We start from the raw sequence: 13,413 nt of genomic DNA on the forward strand, positions 1-13,413 counted from the left end.
CTGATTGCATTTTAGCTTCATGAGTTCAATCCTACAATCTAAACCAGCTAGCAAAAACCACCATATAAACGACAACCAGCAAAATTCCAAGCCTTAACTCTAAACCGTTTCTTCCTCTTTCCCAAACTCCATGTTCTGTCTCTAAGGGAAAGAGAAACATTACCGATGTGCCGTTGAAGACCATGTTCTGTCTCTAGGAAAAAAAAGATTTGCTTTCAGCTTCAGCAGTCGGAGAAATCATTATCTTCTTTTAGTTGACTTCCTCTTAGCTTGTGACCTTGATGGATGACGATGGTCTAGAATGGGACGTCGGATCTGACTTTGGAACTAGCAGACCTGTTGTCGGTTTATAGACGAGAGACTTGATAAAAGCCTTCTTGAGCAGAAGAAAGAAGTTTGTGAAGATAAAACCCCAATCAATCGCATATGCTTTGATACCATGATAGCAATTTCAAAACAAGAAGATTTGTGCTCTTAAAGAGCTTATTAAGCTAGATATATAAGATAGCACATTAGGAGCTTTATTGTGCAAAGAAACTAAAGAAAGAGGAAAGAGAGATTAGGTTGTCACCCAAAGCAAACACAGATTAGATTTGATATCTCATAAGATTGAAGAGGGGAGAGTTGTTTTGAGACAACTCTCAAAGTTACACACCAAGTTCTCATTACATCAATATATATATGACTTTCATCTTGCTAAAAACCCTAGTTACATGTCATAAGATTGGGCTTGGGCTTGTCTTTCTTGTGGACTCTAATAATCACTAGTAGCAAGTTGTCTTGTAGAGTAGAGAGTAGCAAAGGCAGGATTGTCCAACACATAATGATCTTTACTCAGGTTTCCTGTTGTGAGGAGCTGCTTGGTATGCTTGTCCTTTACACGTACACCATCAAAGTCAAATTTCACAGAATAAGGATAGTCTAAGCATAGTTTAGACACTAATAGAAGGGACTTAGCAACGTTAGGACAGACAAGAACATCCTTAAGAGGTAGAAATTTACCTGATAGAGTCTGTAGTGGCACTGAGCCGATGTGTGTAATGGGCAGAAACTCACCATTACCTACCATTACGGAATCATTTCCATGATAGGGTTGAGCATGCTGCAGATTAGCGGTTGTGTTGGTAATGTGAGCTGTTGAACCGCTATCAGGCAACCACTCTGCACCAGTGTGTTGTTGTTCACTATCGGAGACACGCATTGCAGCCAAAGCATTTGGTAAATCAGGTTTGGTGAGAGACTCATTATAGCGATTGTAGCAGTCAAAGGCACTATGACCATACTTCCCACAGATCTGACAGGTTGGTTTTGTGCCACCATTTCCTCTGTTCTGACTATTCTGACCACTACCGTGCTGCTGAAAGCCGCGTCCTCCGGTAGAGTAATTTCCTTTTCCTCTGTAACCTCCACCAGAACGACCGCCTCTGTTGTTTGAACCTCCTCGATCATAGTATGCTGTCTAAGTTTGAAAAGCAAGATGCAGAGTGCCAGCAAGAACAGTAGAGTACATTTTCAGCTTATCATCAAAGGCAATTACCTTAAAGACTACATCTTCATAGCAAGGAGTGGGAAGAGAATCCATAGAATGCTCAATCACGGTAGCAACAGTTTCATATTCCTTGCCTAGACCAAACAACAACCCATGTATTTTCTCTAGGTCGGTCATGGGAAAGCCAATTAAATCTAGCTGGTCAAAGATTTGTTGGAGTTCGCTAAGGTAATCTTCCATGGTTTTACCAGACTTAAGGCAAGCACGTAACTTATTCTGTAGTTCAAACTTCCTAGTGGTAGAAACTCTATTAAACCTTTTAGCGAGAGCAGACCATACCTCCTGAGCAGACTGCAGACCATACACGACTCGGATGGCGGTTTCAGAGAGAGATCCTAAGATCCATGCCATGACCAGTTGGTCATTACGAATCCACTTCTCGAACTCCGGATTAGGCTCTTCAGTAACCCCTGCAGCACCAGTGACAGATCGAGTGGATGCTGGACGAGGAAGCGAGCCATTAACGTACCCAAGAAGCATTTGAGGTGAGAGGAAGGACTCGAATTGAGTTTTCCATTGGAGATAGTTGGACTCAGTGAGTTTGAGAGCTACAACTTGAGAAATGGAAAGAGGAGCGGAAGAAAAAGAATCATCTGAAGCCATAGAACGTATTACTGGTGCTCTGATACCATGAAAGCAGAGTTTAGAACACAAGGTAATACAGAGAGAAGAGAGGCTTAAAAGTATATCTTCATTCTTATCAAAAACGATTACATTGCATCATCCTTATATAATGGAGTGATGTTTAACCTAAAGGTTACAATACTAGGTAGATTGCTGACAAATGTCATCATCAGCAGCAGACGATCGGTGACGCAAGAGGACTGAACCTGTTCTATGTTTAGAGCGTAGTATGAGCTGGCTTTGATTGTTTGACCGTACGAACAGCACAAGTAGTGTGTGACTGTCCTCTGTTACCGTTAACGAGAGATGCCATTTGAACATAAGCAACAACGGTGGGCTTAGTATCCTTAAAGCCCAAATCAGCTTGTTGTTGGACTCCATTTGGGGCTTTACAGCTTACACATGTGCCAAAAAGAAGGAAACTAAGATTTGTGACAATTGAAAAGGGAGATTATAAGGCCGTTGGCCATATGAACGAAAATCAAAGCGCAAAAAGGAAAACTTGATCAAAGGAGATAGGCGTGAGATCGTTAGTCTTGTGTCTCTTCCTTTTTGAAATAATATCTCTCTTTGGTTGGCTTTAGCCGTTCAAAGAGATGCGGGTGCGGCCAAAGGTTGATCCCATCTTCCTCTGGATCACTCTGGCTTGGTCAAGAGGTTAAACCCTCATCCTCGTCACGAGACTTTGAGAACGTGATGGCACCCACGCTTGATTGGTCGGATGGGGTAGTTTTCTTAAATGGACCCGAATATGTTCGTTGGTTAGAATGCAGCATCGGGGGTTGCTATATGGGTCAGTTCAGGGTCAGGTCTTCAGCATTATGGGCCCTTGAGAGGACCACTATGGCAGGTAACATGAGTCTTGGACGGGACCGTTTGTATTCAAGTATGTTTCAACTACACTACAATAATCGTAAATTCGTAATTATTGATCTCAATTGCACCATATTGACTATCAATAAATCAAAGATTTGGACAATAAGGGCTCCGGTTAAAATTGGTTTACAATCAGCTACCCTAACTTTTCCAACTAAACCAAACCAATTTTAAATTCAAACATGGCTACAAAACGGTTTAAAATCCAATTAGGTAAAATCAATGATCTCCAAAACTCAGTTCCTGGTTAAAGAAAAAGAGTCAAACTCAGAGTCAGAGAAATAACATACTAAGATTAAGACACAACTTGGAGCCAGCAGATTTACATGGTACGTTACACCACGAAAGAGGTTCATTTTTTAGGGCACAAACATAAAGAGAATAACAAAACTAAAAATAAAGAGTTCTTTGCTTCTCCAAGAAGCAACTAAACCAAAACACACTAACTTCAAGACTCCTACTATTACTACTTCTTCTGCTGCTTCATCATTAAGATTCCTTGTGCCAGAGTCTTTTTAATTCCCATCATCTGATGATTTCAAGTAAAGGGTTTCTCCACCATCCCCGGAGCTTCCTCCTCTGCCTTCACCACTGCCCATTTCCGGCTTCCCACGGCCAAAATCATGAAACCCACCAGCCTCTCCCTGAAGGATATGGAGACCACTGCTTCCTCCTCCGCTGCTCGAGCTCATTCCAAGCTGGCTATGGTGCAATTGCTGATGCTGAAGCGTTGCGTAAGGCTGTTGCTGCTGCTGCTGCTGAGCATACAACATTGAGGAACGAGCCGCCATTAGAGACTGCTGAGTCATCTGTTGCTGTTGAGTCGCTTGTTGCTGCTGCAAATAGTGTGACCCTCCTTCTCCCTGAATCATCCCACCACCAGCAGATCCATACTAATAACCCAACAATACCAATCAGTTTCTCAATTTCCATACAACAAAACTCGGAATACTTTTTCTGAATAAACTATTACCTGGCTATGCACGCTTGGAGGCTGAGGCTGAGAATCTGCAATTGCAGCTAAATACATTAGGTTGCGTTGAAGCCTTGCCTGATTCCTGTGACCATCAAAATATAACCGTATTAATCATTTCTTATTATTCAACCAGAACAGAAGTGAAATCGCAAGGACAATATGTTGGCACTTACTCGGCGCACTCGCTGAGCTTTCCAGAGTTTTGAGACTCAACAATCTTCAGAATCAACGATTTGTTCTCATCCAAGTACTACCATAAACATCTAATCAGTAATGTGTAGTATAAACAAAAAAAAAAGTTTGCATCTAATTTTTGTTGTTGGAATAGAAGACAGAGAAACACTCAAAGAAGACCCCATTAACTTTAGATGCACAAAACAAAAGACCAAAGGCATCTCTAGCAACCGATTTATCAGACAGAACACAGATGTATTAAACCTAAAAACTAATTCATCTATCAACATGGAAACAAGAACAAAAAGAACCAAATAACCAGAAAAAAATATCATCAATTCAGTTACATCCATGAAAAAAAACCCATCATTCATATTTGTTCTGAGAACAAAAGAAAAGGGTCTCAGGTACTATTTTTATATATGAAGAAAAGGGTATCAGGTACTTTGCAAGATAGTTTTCATATCTTTTCTTTTTGAATTCAGAGAAACATATAATAAAGAAAAAGAAAGAGATAATATAATAGAAGAAGAAGAAGAAGAAGAAGAAGAAGAAGAAGAAGAAGAAGAAGAAGAAGAAGAAGAAGAAGAAGAGAACCTGCTGGATATGATCAGAGGTAACATTGCTGGGGTAGTAACCAGCCATCATGGGCTGCATCTGCATCAGGTGCTGTTGCATTTCTTTTGCTATTTTATATAAAACCTGATAATTCTTCTTATTTATTTATATTTTTAATATATATAAGTTTTATAGAGACAACCCCCACCACAAAACCCAGAGGAAAAAGAGAAGTCACCAAGTGAGAGAAGGAGAGATATTAAATTTTGTATCTGTCTCTCTCTCTCCCTTTACTTGCTTCTGTATATAGAAAACTCTTAACTATTGAAGATGTGTATCTCTGTGTGTGTGTTATCTCGCTTTCTCTCCTTCACAAAAGTTGTTTTGCGTCAAAAGACTGAGAGAGACAGTGAAGTCTCTTAAATAGAGAGAGAGAGAGAGAGAGAGAGAGTTTTTTTCTCTTTTTCTTGGGTTTTGGGGTTTGGTTTTGTTGGTTTCTTTCTGTCTCATCCTATCTCTGTCCCTGCAAAGAAGAGGAGTTCACGTGACGAGTCATGCTTATTATAGAGACGTGAGACCTTTACATACACTACATTTATATTACTTTGAAGTTTGAACCCTTTAGCCATAGCTTCTTTATTTTATAGACGCTTTTACTCCTTCGTATTTTTTATGCACATACGGTGTATTTACGTGTACAAAGATATCTTACATTTTTTTAATAACATTTACTATTTCCTTTTGGGTGTTTATAGGTTTATAAATGTTTTGATTCTGTTGTGCGAAAGTAAGTGTCCTCTCTCTTAAGTTAGGCGATTTTTTGTTAAAGATCATTCTGATATTTTGTAAGTACCCGTTAGCACAAAAAAAAAAAAATTAGCATAAAAAAGAATTATTTCTTACTAGAGCTAATCTTCAATTACCAGTGTTTTTTTTGTTTTGTTGAAGACTTCAATTACCAGTTATGTTGTCAACTGATCGAACATATAACAATATTTCGCAAGAGTCATATGTGAGATAGGTTTGCCGAATGCCGCGACCAACTCTCCCCATTAAACATTGTCAAAGTAAGCGTGCGTAGTTAGTTGACGTATTGATATACTTCATATTTGTCTCAAGTGTAGTGCATGAATCGTCCCAGCTTTTATTGTACAAGATGGCGAGATGCACAATTTTTTTTTCTTTTGCTAAGTAATAACAATTCGTGTTAGATTGATTCAAAAGAGTCCTTAGCAAACCATTAGTGGCATGAAGTCTCTGTGTCAAGTCATAATTGGCTGATGTTTAAATTTTAATTGATAAAAAGTTCTATTTTCAAAGAGTTTTTCTCCTTTCTCTCTTGTTCGACTTCTCGATGCTAAAAATGCAAGTTTGGATGGGATAACGTATGAGGCTCTTTTTCTAGAGTAAAGTATTGGGTTCGGTTTAGTGTAGTTAGGCATGTTCGAGAGGAATATGATTTGAATATTTAATATTGATGACGCTTGACCGAAGTATATATCTCTAAATTTTTTGAAATGCTTTCTTTGGTAAGAAAAGTTATACAATTAGTTGGAGCTGAGTAATTCTTGAAGTACGTTTCAATGGTCGGTAAATATATATATATATAAGAAGATTCAACAGCTATATCATCTTTGCGTGGTATTAAATCCACGTTAAACCCTCTAGTAGATGTAGCTAAATATTAATTACATCTTATTCGTTGATACCAAAAATGGATCCGAGATATTCCTTCTGCATATATGAACCACGGAGGCTCGACTTTTAATGTTTGTTTGTTTAATTATTAGTACCACAAGTATAGTATTATGAATGAACATTAAACTAAACTGCAAGGATATATGAATTGTTTTCTTCTCCCGATTAATTATGACTTTGGAGACAATCAATATTATTTCTATACCATATATAAAAGTAAACCAAAAACAAAACAACCAAATACTAGACCATTCAAACTAATAATCTAAAAGTATTAAATATATTACACGATATATTAATATAAAATATCTTTTCTTAAATATCACTGTTACTATTCTATATCAGTTCAAATTTATGATTTTTTTAAAAATTTCGTGATATAATATTATTCATTTATTTATTTTTTGAAAATTAAAATTGTTATGGTTATTGTTATAATTCTCTATATGTATTATTTGATGGAGAAAACCATATTATTTTCATATAACAGTTATAAAATATTAGAATTAATTTGAGGTCGATGTAGAATCTTCTTCCATGGAAAAGGTGTTGCAACTTGTAACTTATTGTACTATATATTTGACCGATTAATATGAACATCCAGACCACCCTCGAGTTAAATAATGAAACTTGTAGTTATTGAGCTGAGATATTTTATGGATATTTATTATCTCACTCGTAAGTTTTCTTAGTAACAATAAATGAAAGGTTATACGTATAAAGTGGAATCACGTTGAAGAAGAATATGTGCGTCGATCTTTTAAAGACCGCTTCTGTCCAAATAATACTTCTTGTCAGTTATGCAGATGTATGACATCATTTTGAGATTCTAACTTTCCCCACGCGCTCTTTCCACGCGCTCTGTTATTATATTTCAATACATATTAAGAAAAAAATAGCTAGGGTAAAAGAGAAAATATGGTTACACATCCCAAGTATATTATTGTATACTCAACTACACGAAGTATATGTATTACATGGCCACGTGCATGAACTATATGACGTTATGTGATTAACACCATAGACATACAATCCGGTATACTGGTCAACTGACTCCGGCAAAGACCGATGTTGACTCTGGCGTTGACCAAAAAATGTATTAATTTTTTTTTTCCTATTAAAAATCAAAAATAAGAAATATTATATATAAGCATTTTTGGTTTTTCATAATTAAAAAACATATTCAATTCAATATCTAAATATTTTTATATATCTCTAATGTATTCATTCTTATAATTAGTTAATTTTTATTGTTAAAGCTAAACTAATAGTTAAATAAAAACCATTAATAATTATTTTCAAAATATCTATATATGTATATAAATCTTTGATAATTAGATTATTTAAATACTACAAAATCAATAAAATCAAATTCAACTACATTCATTAGAAAAATAATATGCAAAAGATTGAGTATATGACTCTGTACTCTAAAATTTGCATGGTAAATGTTGTATAAAATTTTAGATTATTTTACTATAAAATTTACATACTCTTAATAACATGTAAACAACAACAAAATAAATTTACAATATTTACTTCTAATATATAAAAGGTAAACATACAAAAAAATCATTTTAGCAAAACAATATACTTGATTTGAGGGTATGTTTGTAAAAGGGAGAATAAGAGTATTTTTGAAAATACCTTTATATTAAATCTTAAAAATAATTATAAATGATTTTTATTCAAATATTAGTTTAGCTTTAACAATAAAAACTAACTAATTATAAAAATAAATACATTAGAGATATATAAAAATATTTAGATATTGAATTGAATATGCTTATTAATCATGAAAACCCAAAAAATGTTTATATATAATATTTATTATTTTTGATTTTTAATAGAAAAAAAGTTTTAATATATTTTTTTGGTCAATGCTGGAGTCAATCGACTAGTGAACCGGATTGTATGTCTATGGTGTTGATCACATGACGTCATATATTTCATGCATGTGACTATGTAATACATATACTTCGTATAGTTGAAGATACAATAGTATACTTGGTATGTGTGACCATGTTTTCTCTTCTACTTTGTATAGCTAGCCATCTTTTTTCCTACATATTAATCATTCTGAGTTTTTTTTCTGTTTTCATCATAAAAGTGAGCAATAGTTTTCTGTTTTTCAAAAATACAGTGGAAACTTTTTTTTTCTTTTTTATAGTTTTCCAGTGGAAAATAATTAACGTGGTTATACCAAAAATGTGTTGTATCATATACATTTTTACTTGACAAAAATAGATTTCTTCTCGTATATAATTCCAAGAGAACTGTGAATAAAGTAAAATAAAATTAATTATTTGATTATAGTGTAAAAGTGAGCACGAAAATTAAACGAGAAGGACACATTTTACATGCAAATTAAACGACTATACACAACATAACTCCGATGTGTCAAACATGTGATGTCCACTATGTCTTTTCTTGCCTAAAATGTGGCAAGTTTTGTTAATTGTCGGTTTATAAATAATAACTAATGGGAAATGCTAAATGGCAAGTGACAGTAGTACAGTACTATTGAGTTTCAGTTTCTAATATAAACAAGAACAAATCCACCTAATCTAATATATTAAAGGAGAAGTCGAGAGCGCTCACAGCCAATCTCACAAAATTTGACTTCTCTTGCCTTTAATGAAAAATACCCCTGAAAAATTTTCGGACAAGCTTTTGTTCTATATTTAGGTTGCTGAAACGCATCACATTCATCCTCAAACTTAAGATTACTAATTTGCCATTAATTAGAATCCAATCTGGACATTTTTACCCTTCAAATTAATTTAGAAAATTAAAAAAGTCTAAATTATTAAATATCTAATCTATATAATCGTCAAACGTGATTTAAAAAAAAATTAAAACGCTAAAACCTAAAATAATGGGTTTTAAAAAAAACCCAACCAAAATATACCGACCTATTCGAAACCCTAAAATTATAGGTTGTAAACATATATATATATATAGGTACAACCCTAATCATTCTCCATAATCCGAAATCTTCAAAACAGAGAAAATCCTAATTTTCTCTCATGTTGTTCAAATTATATATGTATTATAGTTTTGATGATCCCTTATATGATTCTTCGTATTCGTGTTCGTGTTTTAATGATTCATGTCCTCTTTCTGTAGTATTTGTTTGGAACGCAGGTTCGAGCATTACCAAAACTTTGAGTATGGTTTCATTACTTCTTATATTATTATGTATAGGTTTCTTGATTTATTTAACGTTTTGTAAAAACGATTATACTAATTTTTATGTTTCAGGTGAGTTAGTACATGGTCGTGATCTTACTTCTATGTTCCCGGACAAGAAATCTAGGTCTTTTATTTTTGAATACTTTAAACTTTATTCTTTATAGTTTGATGATGCTAAATAGAAAAGGCTTATTTCTATAGTTGCAGGAAAGCTTCTGAAGATGATCATAGTGATGAGAGATGTTTGGTAAATTTAATAGTAAACTACTCTATCATCGTTATAAAATTTTATTCATGTGTTGTGGCTCTAACAAATAAATATAAATGAAAAGGTGGAGGTGGCGAGGACTATCGAAATTTCTTATTTGAATTCTGCATCTTCATCTATGGTAAAAGGTATGTTGCTAAATTTAAAATTCCTTTTATTAATATATTTCTAATGATTTAATAAAATTTAAACATTGTTTAGATGAATCTACCTATGATCGTATGGTGAAAAACAGGTATCTTTAATTTTAAAGGAAAATTATATATATATATATATATATATATATATGATTCAGATAATCATATTAACATTTGTATTTACTGATTATTATTGCAGAAAGACTGTGAATGGTGTTAATAATATCCCAGAAGTTATGGTATATTTTAAAAATAATTAATAGTTATTGATTTAAATTAATAACTCTTATTTCCACAGATATAACAACATTTAGTGTGATTAATCAACAGATTAGAGATGCAGAGTCAGCAATACAACGTCTTTCAGCTATTGTTCGGTAGTAATTCTATGTTAAAAGGCGGTTTTGACACTAATTATTTGTTTGGATCATCTTCTAACGTTTGTTAATCATTTGTTTATTTGGTATTATTACGGAAATTTTAAGTGTTTTAAAGTCATCCTGATACTAAAATTTAATGAAACATTTTACTAGCATTTTTTCCGTAAATTTTGAACGTAATCCTATTTTTGTGGAAATCTGCAGAGAAACTATTGATCGTAAAAAATCAGAGTCGTTTCCTTTCCTTTTAAACTACACGGTAATTATCTTCATATATTCTCAATCAAATTCCATTAGATATAATTTATAACATTGTTATTATTTAAAAAAATAGACAGCGTATGGATGAAGATATGATTGGTGTCGTTGCAAAAATTCAGGCGTGAAGAAAGGAGGAAGACGAATTTTAGAGAATAGTAGGATGAATGTTATGCGATCTTATAATCGTATTTTTATTGATATTGTTTTAGATGGATGAATAGTTTATGAAATAGAAATAGTCCAATGATTATTTATTTTAAAAATAAAAATTGTACTTTATTAATGACGATCAAACGACCGGATACCAAGGTTCTTGATGATTATATAAGAACTAAATAAAACAATGGAATGCTATATTCATAATTATTATTAAGAAAAAAAAATGTTTGAAATTATGTTTAATATTTTGAATAATATTGTTAATTAATGAAAACAATCTGCTTATGGAAGAATAATCCTTGGTGTCGTGGCTCATATTTAGGCGTAAGGAGAAGATAAGCATGATATTTAGAGAATAGTATTATGAATATTATGATATCTAATCGATCAGTTACTAAAGATCTTGATTATTAATTCAATTTTGAAAAAAAAAAGTGAAATGACATGATGATAGCTAATGTTCTTTAAAATGTGATAGTTATTATGTTCAAAATTTTGAAAATTATTGTTAGGAAAATCTAATATTGTTATTTTACCTTATGAAAAGTAGAGTGGATAATCTTAAGAGATATTCTATATTTAAAACAGAATAAAATATAGTGTAAGATCATGATTTATTTAAAAAAAATATATAAATACGCATTAAAAGTCGTAATGATAAACATAAAATAAATGGAAATATATCTCTAAAATAAATGGAAATATAAAATATATCAATGTCTGGAGATCTATACAGAATAGTAAAATGTTTTGATAAACAAAAATTTAAACATATCACTTCCGATAAATATGTAAATTGTGAATATATAAAATTGCATATATATATGTCTATTCGACACTTTTGATTTTAACCTAAATCAAAGAAGAAATCCAAAGAACAAAAAAAAAAAAGCAAAAAACTATGGTTAGGTATAGCCTTTTCGATAATGTTTCGCGTTTGAACTCTTCAAAATATGAATGGAAAATTCGTGTGAAGGTCTTGTGTCTGTGGGAAGAGAAAGGTCCAAGTTTGGAGATGGTTTTAACTGATATTAAGGTATTTACTTTAGTTTAATTATAAGCTCATCATATATTTCAAACAATAAGTTTATATGCAATTATACCTGAAAGTTACAAATTACAAGGTTTTAAAAATATTGTTAAGACATGTAATAAAATCGTATTATGCGATAATTAATAATACTATGTTTTATTAGGGTGTAAAGGTCCAATGCTCCTTTCGTGGAGATGTATATGATCGTTTTGTCTCAAAGTTCAAGGTTGGTGATTGGCTTGATTTCGAAGACTTTAAGGTTGTTGAGCAGAATGGTTCATGTTTAGCTACTACACATCGTTACAAAATTGTTATTTTGTACAATACCAAGATCAGAGAGAATTCAATTGTTGGAGGGAAGATTTCTATGATTTCGTCGATTTCAAACTCATCCATGATGGTACCCAATGTGAAGATTACTTAATCGGTGAGAGAATAATTCAGTTATTTTAAAATAAATTTCAAAAATTATTTCAGATTCTTTATATTTGAACTAATTTAAATTTTATACAGACATTATTGGTGAGGTTGTAAATGTTGGCGAATTCAGATGTAATTTCAGAGAATTACAACAAAAAGAGGAAATCCAAGGGGTGGAAAATAATGAAAAACATGAGGATGTCACACAAAGTGATAATATTCGTATGTTATTTAAGTACTGTACTCGATATGGTTCAGATCAAATGAAAAACATTACTTTCCATGATCAATCTGAAACAGATTGCACAATCTTTGAAGACTCTGATGATGACAGTGATGTTGGAGATCAGGACGATGATGATTATAAGGAAGATTTTATTCACAATGATACAACGGATGAAGAAGAGGATGATACTGAGGAAGAAACTGATGATGATGGCGAATACCAATCAGATAACAGTGGTAACAATTATCAAGATGACGAACATTATATCCAAGATTTAGAAGAAGATGAAAAAGATGATGAGCTGCAAAGTACTGAAGATAATCTTAAAATTAAAAAAAGAGGAGAGGATATCTCAATTAACCACAAAATCTCATTTGATCTTCATGATTTCAGGTAAATTATAAAACTCATTTATATATATATATATATATTATACATAATCTAATACGATTTCCCTAGGATTAGAACTCTGATGGAGGCTGATGACCAAGTGATAGGCGATGAGAATGGAAGGTGATGATTCGCAAATGACAAATACGAAGGAGGTGATGATGATCGAGTGATAACAATGATTCGATGGTGATAGGTGTTTAGGTGGTTAAATGGATTGTAAGATAATGAAGAGTTTCTGAATCACAAAGTGTATAGAAACCCAGAAATCAAGAACGCATTCAAGAATTCAAATTGAGAGAAGAAAGATCAACAATTCTTGTTACAACATAATTCTTCGCTAAAGGACAAAGAGGCGTAGCTTTTGGGTTTATAATCACCCTAGGGCTCGACACTCTAAACAACAAGAAGTTCAAAACCAAAACAACAAGACGTTTAAAGGAAATAAGAAAAACAGCAAAACGTCTAGGTGACCTGTAGTAGTACAGA

At 32.8% G+C, this 13,413-nt stretch overlaps 2 protein-coding genes across 2 annotated transcripts; both read right to left on the bottom strand.

The window, feature by feature from the left end:
* LOC104772684 lies at positions 755 to 2,152 on the bottom strand. The gene is made up of 2 exons (XM_010497271.1): positions 1,538 to 2,152; positions 755 to 1,459 (listed from the first exon to the last, which is right to left on the bottom strand). The coding sequence occupies exons 1-2, from the start codon at positions 2,150 to 2,152 to the stop codon at positions 755 to 757; spliced, it is 1,320 nt and encodes a 439-aa protein (XP_010495573.1).
* LOC104771294 (GRF1-interacting factor 1) lies at positions 3,321 to 5,164 on the bottom strand. Its single transcript, XM_010495799.2, has 4 exons — positions 4,797 to 5,164; positions 4,199 to 4,275; positions 4,023 to 4,107; positions 3,321 to 3,942 (listed from the first exon to the last, which is right to left on the bottom strand). The coding sequence occupies exons 1-4, from the start codon at positions 4,875 to 4,877 to the stop codon at positions 3,565 to 3,567; spliced, it is 621 nt and encodes a 206-aa protein (XP_010494101.1). The 5' UTR covers positions 4,878 to 5,164; the 3' UTR covers positions 3,321 to 3,564.

Source organism: Camelina sativa, chromosome 20 (genome assembly GCF_000633955.1).
Source record: "Camelina sativa cultivar DH55 chromosome 20, Cs, whole genome shotgun sequence".
NCBI classification, from domain to species: domain Eukaryota; kingdom Viridiplantae; phylum Streptophyta; class Magnoliopsida; order Brassicales; family Brassicaceae; genus Camelina; species Camelina sativa.